Source organism: Mesoplodon mirus (genome assembly GCF_964341445.2).
Source record: "Mesoplodon mirus genome assembly, chromosome: 9".
Taxonomy (NCBI): Eukaryota; Metazoa; Chordata; class Mammalia; order Artiodactyla; family Ziphiidae; genus Mesoplodon; species Mesoplodon mirus.
In genome coordinates this window covers 104,301,785-104,321,976 of record NC_138985.1, presented here as the reverse complement: position 1 = coordinate 104,321,976, position 20,192 = coordinate 104,301,785, and the positions used below count along the sequence as shown (strand labels likewise).

Below are 20,192 nucleotides of genomic sequence, written 5' to 3'. Positions count from 1 at the left end.
AACCGTTCACTTGTTCATAGTCTGACGGATTCCTTTTTCGATAAATTGCCCTCCTGCACTCCCGTCTGCATCCGGGATTTAAGGCTGCATCTTCGTGCAAAAACTGACACAAAGCGGGGCCTCTGCGATTGGGGCGGCCGGCCAGGCTCCGCCCCCACCAGCGCGGCCACCAATCAGATCCCGGGACCGCCCCCCTCTTAGCCACCCCCAACCGCCATCCTTTCTACATCCCAGTCCTCAGTCAGCTGCGCAGTTCTTTTTCGCCTGAGGAGCTCCTGCCCGTTGGGAACCGCTGCCGCCCCCTCCTAGCCGATGTTCTCTGCCCCAACCCGCGCTGCAGGGAATAGAGGGGCTAAGGGTGAGTGTGGGCCCGCGGTGGGTTCTGGACAGGAGAGGCCTGGCGGTGACACAGGCCACGGTCCGGAGCGCGGGTGGCCGGGCGGGGAGACGTGCGACGTGGGCAATGCGCATGCCCGGGACGTGCGTTTGTGTGGGGTCCGGGAGGCGTGAGGGCTGCCGTGGGGCCTCTGAGGTACCCAAGGGGAGGCAGCAAGGTGAGTGCCACAGAGGATTGCTTGCTGTTTATTTCTCGGCTCCTTGTCTGGTGTCTCCCGGCAGCTCCATCTCTGTTCCCTTCTTGCTTCGTTGTTACTCACCCTTGCTGGTCTGGAGGCGCGGGACCCCCTGTTTTCTTGTGCTTTTTTGTGCTCCGCAGGGAGCCGTCGAGATTTCAGCTGAAAGGAACCGTGGAGGCGATGTCATTTCACCTCCCAGGGACTTGCTCTTGAATTCTTTGGGGGTGGCTTGCTTCTGCAGAGCCCGAAGGGTGAAAGTGCTTTCCTCCCCAAGTGCTTTACGCGTCCTCCGGCTCTGAGTGTGTCTGCGGTGGGGGAGTGAGGGGCAAGGTGCGGGAGAGTGGGTGCGGGGCGTCGGGCGGACTCTTCAATCTGCAGTGCCTTTGGCCTGAGGCAGTCAGGGTTGGATTGAACAGTTCCCAGGTAAACAGACCCGAGCTGGCCACTGACTTGGCTCAACCCGAAATGGAGGGAGAAGGCCTTATGTGTAGGAGAAAAAAATTTACGAATCAGATAATCATGGAAACTTCTTGGAGGACGTGCAGGTCTAACTAGACATAAAGGACAGAACGTATGGCTAGATGACCATCCATCCATCCATCCATCCTTCTGTACCCCAAAATATTTATTTGTGAATTGACTTCACTTCAGTACTTTCTTTTTTTCTTTGATTTGATTTTTTAAAATTTATTAATAAAAGGTATATACGCTAATAAAGTGAGTGCCTGACCATCTCCTAGGTCAGGAAATAGGACATAGCAGTACCCTAGAAGCCCCTTTGTATCCTAGGTCATGCCCATCCTTCTCCCTTCCCTGAGAGAGAACATCTATCCTGATTTTTTGTATTAATCATGCCTTTGCTTTCCTTTAGAATTTTACCATTTGTGTGTGTATTCCAAAAACATATATATGTGTTGGCTTTCCCTATTTTTTACTTTAGTATTAATGGCATTGTACCCTACGTATTAAGTTTTTGAGGTTCACGCCCGTTGATGATTCCTTCATTTTCACTGTTTATGGCTTGAGTCTACTATAATTCATTCATTCTACATTTGTTGTTTGTTGCTCCTTTGGGGTTTATATTAGTTATCTATTGCTGTGTAGCAAATTACTCCAACACTTAGCAGCTTAAAACAAAACAAACAAAAAGCATATTATCTCACAGTTTCAGTGGGTCAAGAATCCAGGAGGAGCTTTGCTGGGAGTCTGACTCAGTGTCTTTCTCAGGCTCTAAGCAAGGTATTGGCTAGGGCTACAGTCATTTAAAGGCTGGGTGGAGGGACCCCCTTTCAGGCTCACTCGCATGACTGTTGGCAGGCCTCTTGGCCTCACTGGCTTTGGTTGAACACATCACGTCTTTGCCACATGGGCCTCTGTATAAGCAAGCATGGCAGCTTGCTTATACAGCATGGCAGCTTGCTTCCACCAGAGTGAAGGCTTCCAGAGACAGAGAAAGACAAAAGCCAGAGACTTTTTGTAACTTAATCTCAAAAGTGACATCCCATTATTTTTGCTGTCTTCTGTGCGTTAGAAGTGAGTCACCAGTTCCAGTCCACACTCAGAGGAATGGGGTTAAACAAGACCATGAATATCTGGAGGCAGCGATTATTGGGGGCCATTTTAAGGGCTGCCTACTACCCGGGATATTAACAAATAATGTCCTCTAACTATCTTGTACATGCTGCTTATATGTGGAATCTAAAAAAAAAGATACAAATGAAAATATTTACAAAACAGAACAGACTCTCAGAAAACAAATTTATGGGGAAAGATTGTGGGGAGGGATAGATTGGGAGTTTGGGATTGACATATACACACTACTGTATTTCAAATAGATAAGCAACAAGGACCTACTGTATAGCACAGGGAACTCTGCTCAATATTCTGTAATAACCTAAATGGGAAAATAATTTGAAAAAGAATAGGTATATGTATATGTATAACTGAATCACTTTGCTGTACACCTGAAACTAACACAACACTGTAAATCAACTATAGTCCAATGTAAACTAAAAATTTTTTAAATAAATAAAAACCACAATGAGATACCAGTACATAAAAAAACATATATGTCATAAACTTATATGTATTTTTTAAATCCTAGGTTTTAAAATTTTTTGTTAGACAGTTATAACTTATCATTGAATAATTTAATCCAGTTATATTTACTGTGATTAGTAATACAATTGGATTTATTTTTACCATCTTATATTTGCTTTTAATTTTTTCTGCTTTATCTGTCTCTTTCATTCCTAACCACTCTTTCTTTTTTCTCTTTTATTCCCCATTTTACTCCTTCTCTTATTTGGAAGTTACATGTTCTAATGTTTTAGGTCAAATGTTTTAGCAGTAATCTAGTAGTATAGCACACATAACTCATAACATTTATTGAAGTATAATTGAGAAATAAAACTTGCATATATCTAAGGTGTACAATGTGATGTTTAGATATATGTAAACATTGTGAAATGATTACCACAGTCAAGCTAATTAACATATTTATCACCTTGCATAGTTACCATTTTTTGGTGAGGACAATTGAGATACACTATCTTAGCAAATTTCAAGTATATAATACAATATTGTTAACGACAGTCATTGTGCTATACATTAGCGCTCCAGAACTTATTCAGCCTGCATATCTGAAACTTTGTAACCTTTGCTCAATATTTCCCCATTTCCAGCCTCTCCCCAACTCCTAGTAACGACCATGCTACTCTCTGCTTCTATAAGTTCAACTTTTTTAGATTCCACATATAAGTGAAGTTGTACAGTATTTGTCTTTCTCTTTCTGAATTATTTCAAAACTTAGCATAATGCCTTGAGGTTCATCCATGTTGTCACAAATGGCAGGAGTTCCTTCTTTTTAATGGCTAAATAAATTCCATTGTGTATATATGCCACAATTTCTTTATTCATTAATCCATTTGTTAGTCACTTAGGTTGTTTCCATATCTTGGCTACTGTGAATAATGCTGCAGTGAACATGGCAGTGCAGATATTATTTCCAGTTACTGATTTCATGTCCTTTGAATATATACCCAGAACTAGGATTGTTAGATAATATGGTAGTTCTAATTTTAATTTTTTGATGAATCTTTATACTGTTTGCTATAATGACTGTACCAGTTACCTTCACATCAACAACGTGCAAGGGTTTCCTTTTCTCCACATCCTCACCAACACTTGCTATTTTTTCTCTTTTTGATATTAGCCCTTCTAACAGGTGTGAAGTGATATCTTGTGGTTTAGATTTGCATCTCCATGATGATTAGTGGATTTGAGTACTTTCCCATATACCTGTTGGCCATTTGTATATCTTCTTTTGCGAAATATCTATTCAGGTCCTTTGCTTATTTTTAATTGGATTATTTGTTTTCTTGCTATTGAGTTGTTTGAGTTCCTCATATATTTTAGATATTATTAACTCCTTATTGGATATATGGTTTGTAAGTATTTTCTCCCATTCTATGGGTTGTCCCTTTACTCTGCTATTTCCTTCCCTGTGCAGACACTTTAGTTTGATATAGCCCCACTTGTTTATTTTTGCTTTTATTGCATGTGTTTTTGGGGTCATATCTAGAAATTTATTTCCCAGCCCAATGTTAAGCTTTTTTCCAGTGTTTTCTTCTAGTAGCTTTACAGTTTCAGATCTTACGTTTAAGTATTTAATGCATTTTGAATTGCTTTTTGTATATGGTATGAGGGAAGAATTCATTTTCATTTTTCTGCATGTGGATATCCAGTTATTCCAACACCATTTATTGAAGACACTGTCCTTTCCCCATTGTGTGTGCTTTGCACATTTGTCAGAGATCAGTTGAATGTATGGTTACAGGATGTAAAGTCAACTTACAAAAATCAGTTGTGTTTCTATACACTAACAGCAATTTAGCAATTTCCTGAAAGTGAAATTTAAAACAAGAATCCCATTTACAATAGCATCAAAAACAATAAATACTTAGGAACCAATTTAACCAAGAAGGTAAAAGACCTGTACACTGAAAACTGTAAAATATTGATGAAAGTAACTGAAGACACAAATTAAAAGATACTCTGTTCATGGATTGGAAGAAGTAATAATGTTGAATTGTCTGCAAATTTATATATAGAAAAGCTTAATAAAAGAAGTTAGTCATCTGCAAACAGAGATATCTGCAAACAAAGACAATTTAACTTCTTTCTTTCCATTTTGGATGGCATTTTTTTTTCTTGCCTCATTGCTCTGGCTAGAAATTCCAGTACTATGTTGAAAAAAAGTGAAAGGGGGACCCCTTGTCTTGTCCCTGATCCTAGAGGAGAAGCTTTCAGCCTTCACTCTTGAGTGTGATGTTAACTGTAGGCTTGCCATATGTGGCCTTTATTATGTTGAGATACATTCCTTCTATATCCAATTTGTTGACAATTTTTCGTCATGGAAGGGAGTTGTATTTTGTCAAATGCTTTTTCTGCATCTGCTGAGATGATTTTATCCTTCATTTTGTTAATGTGGTAGCACATTTATTGATTTGCAGATGTTGAACCATCCTTGCATCCCTGGAATAAATCCCACCTGATCATGGTGTATGATTTTTTTAATGTACTGTTGAATTCACTTTGGTAATGTTTTGTTGAGGATTTTTAAATCTATATTCATCAGGGATGTTGGTCTGTAATTTCCTTTCTTATAGTCTCCTTGTCTGACTTTGGTGTCAGGGTATGGGTAAGGCTCAAACAATGCAATAAATTTAAAATCATTTATCTTCATTAACCCCCATCTTGCAGCTGTGCTATTGTTATTGTATGCTTATTATGCTTTTATATCCCACAAGACGTATTTGTTTATTTAAATATCAATATTGATATTTGCCCAGGTATTTACTCTTTCCAGTTTCCAGTATTCTCAATTCCTTCCTATAGTTATGTACTCCCATCTGGGATCATTTTTCTTAATTTTGAAGTACTGCTTTTTATACTGTAATGCTAGCAGATTCTCTCAGCTTTTATCTAAAATTGTCTTTATTTTGCCTTCATTTTTTGAGGGATATTTTTGTTGTGCATAGAGTTTTAGGTTGGCAGATTGTCTTTTTTTTTTTTTTTTAACCAATACCACTGTGTTCTGGTTTCTATCATTTTCTTTTGAAAAGTCAGATGTATTATTGTTCCTCTAAATGGAAAGTATCCTTTATTTCTCGCTGACTTTTAGATTTCCTCTCTGAATTTGTTTCTTAGCATTTGACTATAATGTGCCTAGGTGTAGTTTTCTTTGTATTTATTCTGCTTAGGGAATGAGGAGGGTTTTTTTGTTTGTTTGTTTGTTTTTTGTGGTACGTGGGCCTCTCTCTGCTGTGGCCTCTCCCGTTGCGGAGCACAGGCTCCGGACATGCAGGCTCAGCAGCCATGGCTCACGGGCCCAGCTGCTCCGCGGCATGTGGGATCTTCCCGGACCGGGACACGAACCCGCGTCCCCTGCATCGGCAGGCGGACTCTCAACCACTGTGCCACCAGAGAAGCCCGAGGGTTTTTTTTTTTTAATTTGAGTTTTGATGTTTTTCATCTCTTGAGAATTTTCAATCATTAATTATTAGCATATTGCTCCTGTTTCACTGTCTCTCCTCTTCTTCTGGGAGTCTAATTACACATATGTCAAGACGTTTTACTATGTCTCATAATTCTTATTATAGTTTTACTGTATCCTTTCATCTCCTTATGCATCCTTTCTTTCCTCTGTGTGTTACTTTTAGATACTTTCTACTGATTCTTGTTGCAGCTTATCAATTCTTTGGTCATTTGTGTCTAATATGGTATTACAACCAACTATTGAATTCCTGATTTCAAGGATTATATTTTATTTCTAAAATTTCCATTTTAATATTTTATGTTTTAATTCTATACTGGAATTCTCCAGCCTGTTTCTGTTATTTTTGAACACATTAATCACTGTTATTTTAAAATCAATCCCTGTCTAAGAATTCAAATGTCTGAACCACTTGTCTGTTTCTATTTTTTGTTGTTCTTCTTGAGTTCTTGATAATTCATCCTTATTTTTAAGCCTCCTTCTAAATTTTTGATTGGATGCAGGACATCATGAATGAAAAATCAGAAAGCTCTGGTTGATGTTAGTGTTTATCAAAGAGGATTTTTCTGGTGTGGGGGACAGATAAAGTACCAGAAGATTACTTTAATACTATCAGAGATAAGCTTTAAGCTTTCTTAGAACTGGTCCCTTTCAGGTTTTTCCTTTATCCAAGAGCATAGACCTTACTTCTCAGGCATTATTTTTATTCATATGCCATGGTTTTTCTCATGTCTCAACTGAAAGCGGATAGTGTTGATAAAAATCAGTTACTTTGGTGGGACTTGACCTCCATATTTCCATAATAGTACAGCTACTGAAATGACTGCTCAATTGATTGGCATTTTAGCCATTATTTTCTGCAAGTTTTTTGGGTCTCTCCCTATGCATGCATAGTTTAGGAGTCAGCCATTGACTTAAGGGGAATTTGTACATAGATTTTTAGATTCACTTCTCTGAGATTTCTTCTTGTCTGAAATTTCACTCCTTTGAGTTTTAACTGGTTTGGTAATCTTGAAACAGTAAGGCTGACACTTCCTGCTTGGCCTCAGTTATCCTGCATTGTGAACTGGAAAATGCCCTAAAAGAAGCCACAGGGAATGAGCAGTTCATGTCCTGTGTTTTCCTTCCCTCAGGATTGTAGCTTCTCTCATCCTGCTTACATTGTTTGCTCTTCAAAGTCTTCCCTTGTTTCCTACATTTTATCCAACTTTTATTGCTGTTTTTAGTGGAAGCATTGTTCTAAACAAGGTATTTTCTCAATGACAGAATTGGAAGTCTCTCACCATTTTGTCTTACATCTCAGATTATTTATCTAAGATTATTTTATTTCTTCTTGAGATATATCCTTTAGAATTTCTGTTAAAGCAGACCTTTTGGTAATAAATTCTCAATATTTGTGGGTCTGAAAGTAACATTGAAGACTCTTATAATAGAAAGTAGGGGACTTCCCTGGCAGTCCAGTGGTTAAGACTGTGCTTCCAATGCAGGGAACGCAGCTTCCATCCCTGGTGGGGGAGCTAAGATCCCACATGCCTCGGTGCAGCCAAAAAATAAAAAGTAGTTTAAAGAAGGTAGTGCTGCGGTGGCGCTAGGGATGAGAAAGCAGTGAGGGTAGCTTTTGGGTCACTTCCAGACTATTAAGGGTGGTGCTGCTTTGAACATTCTAGTACATGTCTTTTGGTGACATGTGTATGCATTTCTGTTGGATATATACTTAAGAGTGGTATTACTGAATAGTCTTATTTTTGATTTCAAAATAATTTTTGTAACATTTTAAAAATACAAAATATCTAAAGAAAAAATTACTGGTCAACCCTTCCCACTTCCTGAGGTAGCCAAATATATCCTTATTTTTCCTGTTAGATAAACAGAAACATACAAAAGTAGGATCATTAATTTTTCACTGAAAATATATGTTGAGAGCATTCCTCAAGGTTTGACTTGAGCTCATCTTCTTAAAAACTGCATAACATTTTGTCGTATGGACTGTTAATAACTTCTTCATTCATTCCTATGTTGCTGAGTATCTACAGAACTTAATATCTCAAAACTTATTTCAGTGCTTTCAGGATTTCATGGCAGTCTCTATTACTCAGGGCAGAAATTGGAAAGTAAAACAGAACCTCTAGGGGAAGTAGAAATAAGAAAGGATACAGGGGGCTTCCCTGGTGGTGCAGTGGTTGAAGGTCCGTCTGCCGATGCAGGGGACACGGGTTCGTGCCCCGGTTCGGGAAGATCCCACATGCCTCGGAGCGGCTGGGCCCGTGAGCCATGGCCGCTGAGCCTGCGCCTCCGGAGCACAGCAACGGGAGAGGCCACAACAGTGAGAGGCCCGTGTACCGCAAGAAAAAAAAAAAGAGAGGATACAGGATTTATAATTGAGCTAGTAAGGTAGAGTCTGAAACAGAGAAAGAGAGGATAGAACCAGTTGAAATTTTGGGAGACACAGAAAACAAAAGGCCTAAGGGAGAAAATTAAAAGAGCACGAAGATGAGGAGAAAACTTACAATACAGAAAATCTGTAATTTGGTCAGTTTTCTATGTCACGGTCCTATTTGTTTCATATAGGAGTGATCCTAGGATTGCTTTCCTCACCCCACAATCATCTGTCTTGTCCATTCAACCATCAGTTGGACATCATGGAGCACCTGTTTACGGCCACATTAAGTGGAGAATCTGGAAAAGAATGAAAGAGTTCTTGGCTTGTGCTTGCTCTAGTTTGGGGAGTTGTAATGAAACCCTGAAGTAGTACAAGGTGTGGTACTCTATCCACTTTATCTTGAATCCACATTCCTTTGGAAGGTCCAGCCTGGACACTGTTTTGTGCTAGGGGAGAAAGCATTAAAATTGTCTCTTCCTGAGGATAGTTTGGTCTGGGGACATCTTCTCCTTAGGTACCCGGTGTATAGGGACCAGGGTGGTGATGGGTGAGGGGTGAGGAAACAGGACAGTATACAGAGGTCCCACAGATCTTGTAGGCCTTTGGGGCCAGCCGTAAAAAGGGGCTGTGGTTTTCACCCTGGTTTCTAATGTTGAGCTCACCAAGCTAAATGAGCAGACACCTGGTTCAAGACAATATGTGGTCAGGCATAAAGCCAGATCCTGGCTCAAAAGTCAAGCGTTGCATCCCACTCTTTCTTGATTAAAATGAGTCAGGACTAGGAACGAAATTCAAGAAACCCATACACAGGGAGAAATCATATTTATAGAAGGGTCACTACCGGCTGCTTGAGCAAGGATATTTTATCTATTCTTAGTTGATTAAATCTATCTATTTTTATCACAAAATAATATATATTACCGTTGAAACGTTAATGAGGTGTGAGAAGAAAAAATACAAGTAATCTTCTCTTTATTGTCCGATTCTTATAGTTTGATGTATGTCTTCCATAAACTTCGTGTTTATATAAGCAGATAAAAATATTTTTAAATTTATATGTACAAAAATGCAAAATCTCCGTCTTACCTACCACGTTAAATGTTTATTAAAAAATATATGTATAGTAAGACAGGAATAAAGACACAGACCTACTAGAGAATGGACTTGAGGATATGGGGAGGGGGAAGGGTAAGCTGTGACAAAGTGAGAGAGAGGCATGGACATTATATACACTACCAAACGTAAAATAGATAGCTAGTGGGAAGCAGCCGCATAGCACAGGGAGATCAGCTCGGTGCTTTGTGACCACCTAGAGGGGTGGGATAGGGAGGGTGGGAGGGAGGGAGACGCAAGAGGGAAGGGATATGGGAACATATGTATACGTATAACTGATTCACTTTGTTATAAAGCAGAAACTAACACACCATTGTAAAGCAATTATACTCCAATAGGTGTAAAAAAATAATAAAAAAATAAACACCTTTAATAGCTGTGGTAAAAATAAGTAAATAAATAAATAAATATAGCCAAACTCCTGGCAAATATATGTAGATTTAACACATCCTTAGAAATAGTTGTATTATTTTATATAAAGAACTATCACTATCCACCAACTCGTTTGCTCGTAAATAGTCTCACGGATTTCTTTTTCCGCAAACTGCCCTGCAGCACTGCCGGGGCGGGGGCGGGGGTTCTCCGTCCTGGATTTGCTGGGGGCATCTGCGCGCAGAAACTGACACAAAGCGGGGCCTCTGCGGTTTGGGAGCTGCCGGCGAGGCTCCGCCCCCACCGCTGCGTCAGCCAATCAGCTCCCGGGACGGCCGCCTTCTCCCTCCCCCACCCCCGCCGCCGCTCACCTCTACCCGCAGCGTCCACCACCACCTCCACCAATTTTCAAATCCCGGGCTGTGTGCTCCTTCTCCCTGTCACGTCTCTGCAGAGGAGTCCCTTCCCCCTTTGAAGTAGTGGGTGTGCATATTGCTGGACTACGGGTGAGTCTTGTACAAAGGTGGTTTCTGGGACCAGAGCAGGCTACGGAGCACCAACTGAGTTCCCTGCGGCCGGGCTGGGAGAGGGAGGGACGCGGCCAGGGTCCCAGGGGAGTGGGCCCAGGGGAGTGGGCCCAGCGGGACTGAGAAAGTGGTCGGGTTTTGGGTCTGAGACCAATTGGGCCTAAGGAGGCAGATGTCTCTCAAAGAGGATTCCCTGAGGTTTCTCCATGTCTGTTTCTGGCTCTGCTTTTTTTTTCTACCACTCTGGCTTTTATTTCTTTAGTTCTTTATTTCTTCTCCTCCAGGAAGGTAACCATCAAAAGTCTAATGCATTCTTTCCCTTTCTAAACATTTTTCATAATAAAATCTGTCAAAGCTACAGATAAGTACAGAAAATAATATAACAGATTTATCAGGTGTTGACATTTTATCACCTTTCCTTCAGCTCCCTCTTTCTCTCTCAACGTCACTCCCCCTCTCTCCCTCTGTGTGTCTCCTCCTTTTTAAGAAACAAAATCTGACATTTAAAACCTTTTCTCCACCAAGTCTCATGCCACCATCCTGAGAGGTAAGTTAGGTTGTATCCCTCCCATGTATATTTTTGTCCTATTTTTTATTTTTATATATGCAGGATATGCATTTTTGTTTTGAATTTTAAATTTTTCATGAAACAGTGTTTCAGGTTTTACCTTGGTGCTACTAGTCTTGGCATTTCAGACCCAAAAGGGTCTTAGCAAGCAAGTCACCAGCCCTCTTTGTTTAGAAGAGGACCCTGACCCCTGGAGAAGATAAAAGACATCTTCACCATAACTCCTTCACCGGGCAGGATCCTGAATTCAGGTCCTCTTGATTTCTGTTCTTGGCATTTCCTCTATGTAAACCCTGCCAGTGAGCTCACCTGCCCACATGCTTCTATTGAATTATTGTTCATATGATTCAATTTGGGGAAAGAGGATTGAAGGGAGATGGAGAAAGGAAATATGACTTGGGTTTGGACCAAAATCCTAGTCAAGATGAAAAAGTATGCATTTTCCTGAAACATATTTATTAAATCTTAGGATGACCGGAATATTTATTTTATTTAACAAGCAGTCATACAGTCTTACTGTACATGCCAGACATTGATCTAAGAACTTTGTATTCGCTCACCAGCTTAATCTGAGGAACAGAGGAATTAAGTAACTTGTGCACAGTCACTCAGCCCGTAACGTATAGCACTAAGATCTGAATCCAGGTTATCTGGTAACAGTCTGAGTTCCTAACCATTATCCTACATTATACTACCGTAGCACCTGAGCTAGGTGAAATCACCACACAAAGTAGGAACTTGCAATTCAGAGAAGGGAGGAGCATCCGTCAACTGGTCATCAGAAAGGACTTTAGGAAAGAAAGAGGATTTGAAAAGTACACAGAAGAATAGGTTTGAGCCACCTATTGTTTGCTTGAAATATACTATATTCTTAATTTACGAAACAACACAAACAACAGTGCAGATAATGCAGCGCTATATAAAGGTTGCCCTGCGCTGTTCCTCAAGTTAAACGGTATTAGCAGGTAGAGTAGAGGTGCAGCTATCCTTTCACCCACCATAATACAAATATATGGAGGGATGCTTTTTATTAGAAAAATGAAAGCATATTCAACAATTTCTACAATTTTTATTTTCCCCTAGGCAATATGTCAAGTACATTCCTCCAACGAAATGGAGATCTAACCTCTTCCTTAGAATTGAATAATAGTCTGTAGGCTGTGTCCTATGGTTTGTTCAGCCATTTCCTTTACTAATGACTAGTCAGAGAAGTTTTGTCTTGAATTAGACGGCCGTCCCCACTGCCAGAATGGGGGCCACCGCAATGCCGAGCCGACAGGGCCGGCGACACAAAGAAGTGCTGTCCCCTGCCAAGCGCCGCCCCTTGGGGTCGCGGTCCCGCCCAGGAGGAAGCGGGGAGGAGGAGACTAGTCCGGAACCCCACCCCCACCCCCGCTCCGTCTCCGCCCAGCTCGCTCGCCCTGCGCCGCTTGCAGGGACGCCCCTTCCCCGCAGAACCTTGCGTCTCCCTCTGGCCCCAGCCCTCCTTCTTCCAGCTGCCGCCTTGGAAGTTGCAGGGCAACCTGGTGAGTGGCCCTCTCCGAATGCCCCGCAGGCTGGACCAGGGGCGGGTGGCCGTGGACTGAGCTCGGGTAGGGAGAGGGCGGTGCCGGAGGCCGAGGGGGCGCGAGGGGGGCGCGGGCGGACCTGCGGGCCCCGGCGAGTGGCAGGGTTGCCGGTTCCCAGATAGGGGCACAGTCCCTCGCTGTTGTGTCCGCCTTCCTTTGAGAGACTGTTCTGTGTTCTCCGACTCTGCATCGCTCCCGCCGCATTGCTCCTCCTCTTGGGGTTCTAACCTCTGTTTGTTTAATTGCTTTGTGTTGTCGAGTTACGCACAAACACGGCCTAGAGAAACAGCATCTAATGCGCAGCTTTCTCGGGTGAGACTACCGTAGCCCAGGGAGGTGTCAGGGCTTGCTCAGGGGCGCACAGGGAGCTGGTGATAGAGCATCACTTCTGTCCTACTGCCCTTCGATCTTTGCAAACACTCTCTGGGACTGAGATCCCTCGCCCACTTGCATTGCCCCCACGGAGACTAGGGGATGTGTGTGTGTGTCTAAGAGGGGCCGATGGTCTGTGTACCTCCAACCCACCCAGACCTCCGTGCCAGCGGGCCTGGAGAATTCCCTGCCAACGCACGCAAGCTTTTCCGCTGTCTTCCCTCCTCTCACCCCTCCCTCTGCTGCTTCCCCCCACCTCAGCCCCCTCTCCGCTCCTCTGACGTCACCGACATGCTCTTTGCAGACTGGCTCTGGGCCTGGGGAGGAAAGTCTGGCCTGGTGAGGGCCTGGAGAGGAAAGGAGGGAGGGGGATCCCCCACCAGCACTTAGTCCTGACAGCCCCTTGGAGTCAAGGCCGGCCCTCTCCCACATTGTCCATTTGATAGGACACCCTCTGAAGCCGGATGATCAACAGCGAGGAAGAGGCAACACCTGGCTTTTTTTTTTTTTTTTTTTTTAACTCAAGTCTCACTCATGGGCTCATACTCCTACATTATGCTATCTTCCTGGGATTTACCTAGTGAGAAAAGTGAGCAAATATGAGTGAGAGAAAGACAGAGAGCCCAGGGGGAAGTTAGGAATTAAGAAGGGAGCGCATCAAGATTAAACCAGAGGAATAGAAAAAGCAAAGTTCTGAATCATGCGTATTTTTATGGGGATGGGGGGAGGAATTGATTCTGGAGGGCCACAAGAGGGCCTTCAAAGATGTTAGTAACGGTCTGTTTTTTAATCTGGGTGATTGGTGTATGGAAGTTTGTTTAATTTTTAAATTGTTTTATTATTTTACCATCCATATTCTTCCATATGCATTACATATTCTTTTAAATGTATGAATTAAACCATTTTAAGTGAAAAATAAATAAGATTGGGCTGGTATGAACCCACCCCAATTTTGGCTACTATTAACAGAAGATGGTGGACACTGGAAAAGATACTGGACGTATAAGGAAAAATAAAGCGTTCGTGGAAAAAACTGCATGAAGACGAGAAGACCTATAGGATTGGGTGTCTGTGATATGGATCATTTTTCAAGGCCCGAGTAGCTATAGGCTGAAGAATTGATCCCAGGTTTGCCCTAACATCCACATCCATGATTCAGTCGTCCATCCGTGGAGCACCTCCTCATTCTTGTGGGGAATCCAGATTTATAAAACACGTCCCCTGACCTCAGATACTTACTCTACTTTGGGGATTTCAAACCAAGCTACAGTGCAGGATGTCGTGCCATATCCAAGGCAGGCCCACTACCCTTTTTCCCTTCTAGATTCGTCTCTTAAAGGGAGACCCCGTTTAGGTACCATGGGGCCTCTTTGTGGAAGGGGTAAGGGATCTGTAAAGCTCTCTCCCTGAGTTACAGGTCGTGCCTGAGGTGCCTTCTACTCCCGAAGTGCCTTGGGTTCCATTAGTTAGTGGGCCTGGGGAGAGAAAGCAGGATCCACAGAAGGAGAACCAAGGATGAAGAACTTAAGGGGAGAAATAAGAGATTACCCCAGGCTATGTCCATCTGTGCTCACCAAGCTAGGAGGGCAAACAGGGGTTCAGGCACAAAGAAGAAGCATTTGGTTGAAAAATCAAGTGTGGGAGTCATTGATAGCTGGTTAAAGTGGGGACAGAGCCAGCTACAAAGTTCAGGGAACCTCCACAGAGGAGGAATTCACATTTACTGGTGGACAAATGCACAACTTGGGAGATGAAGGAAGACATTTTAAAATGAGTGAGATAGGATCAGTTGATGAATCCAGTCATGTATATATTCAATCATTTAATGTGTTTACTTGATTGAATCTATATTACCTGTGCTTTTTTTTCTTTTTCCTTTTTGCGGTACGCGGGCCTCTCACTGCTGTGGCCTCTCCCGTTGCGGAGCACAGGCTCCGGACGCGCAGGCTCAGCGGCCATGGCTCACGGGCCCAGCAGCTCCGCGTCATGTGGGATCTTCCCGGACTGGGGCACGAACCCGTGTCCCCTGCATCGGCAGGCGGACTCTCAACCACTGCGCCACCAGGGAGGCCCAACCTGTGCTATTTTTAATTGTAATAGAAATATATGCAACAATTCAAAGGATGGTTGTGCAGACTTATATAAAGAGAAAGAATACTGGTCACCTCTTCCTTTCCTACGCAGTCAGTGTTAGCTTGTTGAAATGTGGCCTCCATAGTATCCTGTTTATATAAAATCCTAGTAACAGGCTTATGTATCAGTGCTAGATTTCCTGGGTTTGAATGAAGGATCCACTTACCACCTGTGTGACTTAAGCGAGTAACAAATTCTCTGGCCATCTGGTTTTTTGTTTTGTTTGTTTTTTGGTCTTGCACATTTTTAAAATGGGGATAGTGACAGTACATACCTCATCGGCTTATCGTCAGGATTAAATAATGTCTGTAAAGCGCTTACACTGATGCCTGCAACCTGGTAAGCACCGTACTGTCGTCACTACCACTGAAATTACTGCTACTGCTGTTAGGAGCTCCATCCATACAAAGGTGGGCTCTTGTCCTACATATTATAGCAGTTTGAAAGTGTCACTTCAGATACATCTAGGGCGTTCTTCTAGGTAGAAGAAAACTAGATCTAACACTGTTCTTTATAAAAGCCTCGTGATACTCTAATACAGATTACCATGCTTTTCTCAAGCAGTCTCCTTCTCAAAGCTTGTCTTGCCACACTCAGAGCCTTGCTGTCAGACTAAGGCTGACAGGGCAGCCTCACTCACGGTGCAGGAACAAGGAAAACCGGCAGAGAGAAGGGCGCTCAGGTGGTTCCACCCAAACCCCACTCACCTCAGGCCACCCGTCAAGCCCAGGAACCAGGTGGGAGACTCAGCAGAAAAAGCACCCCTCGTGTGGAAAAAAGGGAACACTCTTGCACTGCTGGTGGGAATGTGAATTGGCACAGCCACTATGGAGAACAGTATGGAGGTTCCTTAAAAAAGTACAAATAGAACTACCATATGACCCAGCAATCCCACTACTGGGCATATACCCTGAGAACACCATGATTCAAAAAGAGACATGTACCAAAATGTTCATAGCAGCCCTATTTACAATAGCCCGGAGATGGAAACAACCTAAATGTCCATCATCGGATGAATGGATAAAGAAGATGTGGCACATGTATACAATGGAATATTACTCAGCCATAAAAAGAAACGAAATTTGTAATGAGGTGGATGGACCTAGAGTCTGTCATACAGAGTGAAGTAAGTCAGAAAGAGAAAGACAAATACTGTATGCTGACACATATATGTGGAATTTAAGGAAAAAAAATGTCATGAAGAACATAGGAGTAAGACAGGAATAAAGACACAGACCTACTAGAGAATGGACTTGAGGATATGGGGAGGGGGAAGGGTAAGCTGTGACAAAGCGAAAGAGCGGCATGGACATATATACACTACCAAACGTAAGGTAGATAGCTAGTGGGAAGCAGCTGCATAGCACGGGGAGATCAGGGGAGATCAGCTCGGGGAGATAGGGGAGATCAGCTCGGTGCTTTGTGACCGCCTGGAGGGGTGGGATAGGGAGGGTGGGAGGGAGACGCAAAAGGGAAGAGATATGGGGACATATGTATATGTATAACTGATTAAATGTGTTATAAAGCAGAAAAAAAAATAAAAATAAATAAAAAGAAAAAGCACCCCTCTTCTCCCTTGTCCCCTACTTTTCAAATCTCCAGGCCACCTGTCCATCCCTTTGTCACTTCTCTACAGATATTTCTTCTCCCATGAACTAGCTCAGAGTACAGCTAGTGAGACACAACTACGAGTTCCCTGCTCTAGGTGTGTTTGGAGAATCAACGCCGGGGGCAGCATGGCAGTTGTTTACAGCATGTGTATGGGTGGCCGCCTGGGGGCTGTGCCCCAGGGTCTCAGGTTCGGTGCCATGGCGTATCCGGGGAATACATGGAAGTTGGGTAGCTGTGACTTTGGGTTAGAGATCCTGTACCCACGGCAGTCAAAAATGGTTCTAGGAAATATTGTTTGTCATCTGTCTTATCTCCCTGTCTAGGTTTTCACTTATCTATCTCCATTTGTAGTTTTGTTTGGCAGTGACCATCCTTGTGCATGTATCTTTAATACTGCTGTTCTTATTTTTGTAAGACAGGTTATTAGTAGGCTTGCTCATCTTAAGATGGGCACACCTTTGAAACTGAGTTGCCACTGTCAGATTGCTTTCAGATTCTCAGTCCTTCTAACAGATTGTGCTAGTGTTTGCATAGCCTTGGGACATTGGACATTATTATCTTTACCTTCCTCTCCTCCTCTTCCTCCTCCTCCTCTTCCTATTTCTTTTTTGCCCCCTTCTTTCTGGACGATCTTATGGGCAACGTACATTGTATTTAAATTGCCTGATTAGTGATATTGAGCCTATTTTCATAGATTAATTAAGTTTCCTTTTCTGTGAATATTTTCTCTTAGAAAGGTAGGATTTCAGTGGCTTGAAAGATGTGGGAGAGGGAACAGGAAGAAAGAGAATGTAAAGAGAATCTAAAATGAAAGCAGGGCATGTCCAAGAAGGCCAAGTATTCTGGAAGCTGCAAGAGATATGCTGGAAAGTAAGAAGCAGCCAGCCCTGGAGGCCTTAAACCCCAAGAGGAAGCTCAGATTTTCCCCTGTGGGCAAAGGCGAAGCTCTGGGCGGTTCTTTTCTGGGAAATAATACAATCAGTGGCTGTAGAAGAATAAAGGCGAGAACAGATGCTGGTGACTTAGAAGCTGGGTCCATTTAGTCCAGGAATGAATCACTGAGGACCCAAACTAGGTTAACGGCAGTGTGACTGGAAACCATGAAGGACGAACGACACTGTGACCAGCTGGATATGGATCAGAAGAGAGGAGGGACACAACTGTGACTCCTTGCCGTTTGCTGTCCTGGCTATTTGTGGACCCCAGGAGGAGCCAGGGACGTGACAGATTCTTATTAACCAACTGTCTACTGATTGTATCTTCTCAGTAGTTCTCTGGGGTGGAGGTTACCCTCTTTAACAACTAGGGACCTCGAGCTTATGTTTTTACCCAAGAGGAGCTAACTTGGAGGGAAAAGAATAAATTTAAGACTTTTTAGTTTTAGAGACAGTTACAAATGGCAGAGTGTGCTTTCAGTAAGGGTCTTGAGTTTATTACTTATGTCAGGACCAGGGCCTTTGCATCTGTGGCCTGGGGAAGGCACAGAGAAGGCCTCTGCCAAGGGCCCATAGAAATCCTTGAGAACTAAATAATCATCAGTATTAGTACTGGCTCCAAAATATGAAACCTGTAAAATCAGAGTCAATAAATGCTTAATCCAGTGGTGGTAAAATCTAACATTAGGTTAGATTTGTTTTCACTTTATAATAATTCCCTATCTTGCACATACTTAAATAGCTTATTCTTAACCTAGTAATTTTAAGCAAAGATATATATATAATAATTGAACACGTATATGTATCTACATATCTATAGATCCATATATAATACATAATGGAAAGGCACTTAACCTATGCTACTCCTTTAATCTTCAGAACAATCCTATGTGGTAGATAGTATTATCCCTACTTAATGAACGAGGAAGCTAAGTTCAGCCTAACTCCAGAGCCTAAGCTCATAATTGCTTTGCTGTAATACCTTGAGTGAGCATATTCTTTCACAGGGAAAAAAGCAGTAAGGGCCAGAGATAAACATTTTCAGAAGAGGGAAGAGAAGGATAGGAATGAAGTGGTTTGAGAGGTTACACATGATGAGGTTGGCTCAGGCCATAAGGTTAGAGGTGGTAATAGCCTCAAGGACCAGGAGAGCAGCATTGTCCAGACCCACCGAGTGGTCAGTGAGGCCTGGATGTCCTGACTGTTAAACACGTCTGTCCTTGAGGGAAGTGCTTCAGTGAAGTGCATATAGAGCAGTTCAGACTGCAGAGAGACCTTAAGCCGGGAGCTCGTGGTGAAGAAGCAGAGGCCTTTTGTGAGTACGCATCCACAGACATGCGCACCTTTCTCTGCTATGTCCAGGTGCAAGTGAGAATCTACCGTAAGTTCATAAATTGTTACCTCTGCTTCTGATTGTCTGGGACCTGGACTCAAGCCAGAGGACTTCTGCTTTCCTCTTACCCAGCCTATGACTGTGACCAAAGAACCCTCTATGAGGACCCAGACTTTTCAGACTGAAATTCTGGCCCCAAGCTGAGATTAATACGATCAGTGTGGAAGCCGAATGGGGAGGAGTGGTGGTGGGGAGATAGCGTGCTACACCACTGCGTTGGTTTCCACTGGTTACCACAGCAAAGTACCACAAACTGGGTAGCTTACAACAACAGAAATGTATTCTCTAACACAACGGTCCCCAGCCTTTTTGGCACCAGGGACCGGTTTCGTGGAAGACAATTTTTCCACGGACAGGCGGCGGGGGTGGCGGGGATGGTTCAGGCGGTGATTGGAGAGATGGGGAGCGATGGGGAGCGGGAGATGAAGCTTCACCGCCGCTCACCTCCTGCTGTGCGGCTCAGTTCCTTACAGGCTGCAGACCAGTAATGGTCCACGGCCCAGGGGTTGGGGACCCCTGCTCTAACAGTTCTGGAGGCTTAGAAGTGTGAAATCCAAGTGTTGACAGGTTTGGTTCTTTCTGGAAGTTCTGAAGGAGAATGTGTTCCCTGCCTCTCTCCTGCCTTCTGGTGTGGGCCAGCAATCCTTGGCATTCCTCGGGCTCATAGAGACATCACCCCAGTCTCTGCCCACATGTTCTCGTAGCCTGTGTGTCTCTCCCCTGTGTACCTGTGTCTGTGTCCAAATATCCTCTTCTTACCAGGACACTAGTCATTAGGTTAGAGCCCACTCAAATCCAGTGTGACCACACCTTAACTTGGTTACATCTGCAAAGACCCTATTTCCAAGTAAGATCACTCTCACAGGTGCTGGGAATTAGTACTTAAATATATGTCTTTGGAGACTTGTAAATATATGTCTTTGGAGACGCAAGTCTGCCCGAATTCTTCACTTCTGTTTGCTTCCTTCTGTGATGCAAAATGTCGAGCTTGTTTAGTCTGACCATGAGAATGTTAGCTGACAGGGCACAACAGGGCCTCCTGGATTGGGAGACACGACCCTGATGAGTGCTTGAGTCTGTTCACAGTG

The 20,192-nt window shown here is 43.2% G+C and overlaps 1 protein-coding gene across 3 annotated transcripts in view; it reads left to right on the top strand.

Moving 5' to 3' along the window:
* The first annotated feature begins 213 nt into the window (after nt 1-213).
* Nucleotides 214-20,192, top strand: part of TCAF1 (TRPM8 channel associated factor 1) — a 38,715-nt gene continuing 18,736 nt past the window's right edge. For 2 of the 3 annotated variants that reach the window (XM_082631768.1, XM_082631769.1), the window contains exon 1: nt 214-358. In XM_082631768.1, the coding sequence (XP_082487894.1) occupies nt 313-358 (46 nt within the window). In that variant the 5' untranslated portion in view covers nt 214-312. Of the gene's footprint in view, nt 359-12,541; nt 12,619-20,192 lie in introns of those variants that run through there. The other variant, XM_082631770.1, reaches the window with a different exon arrangement.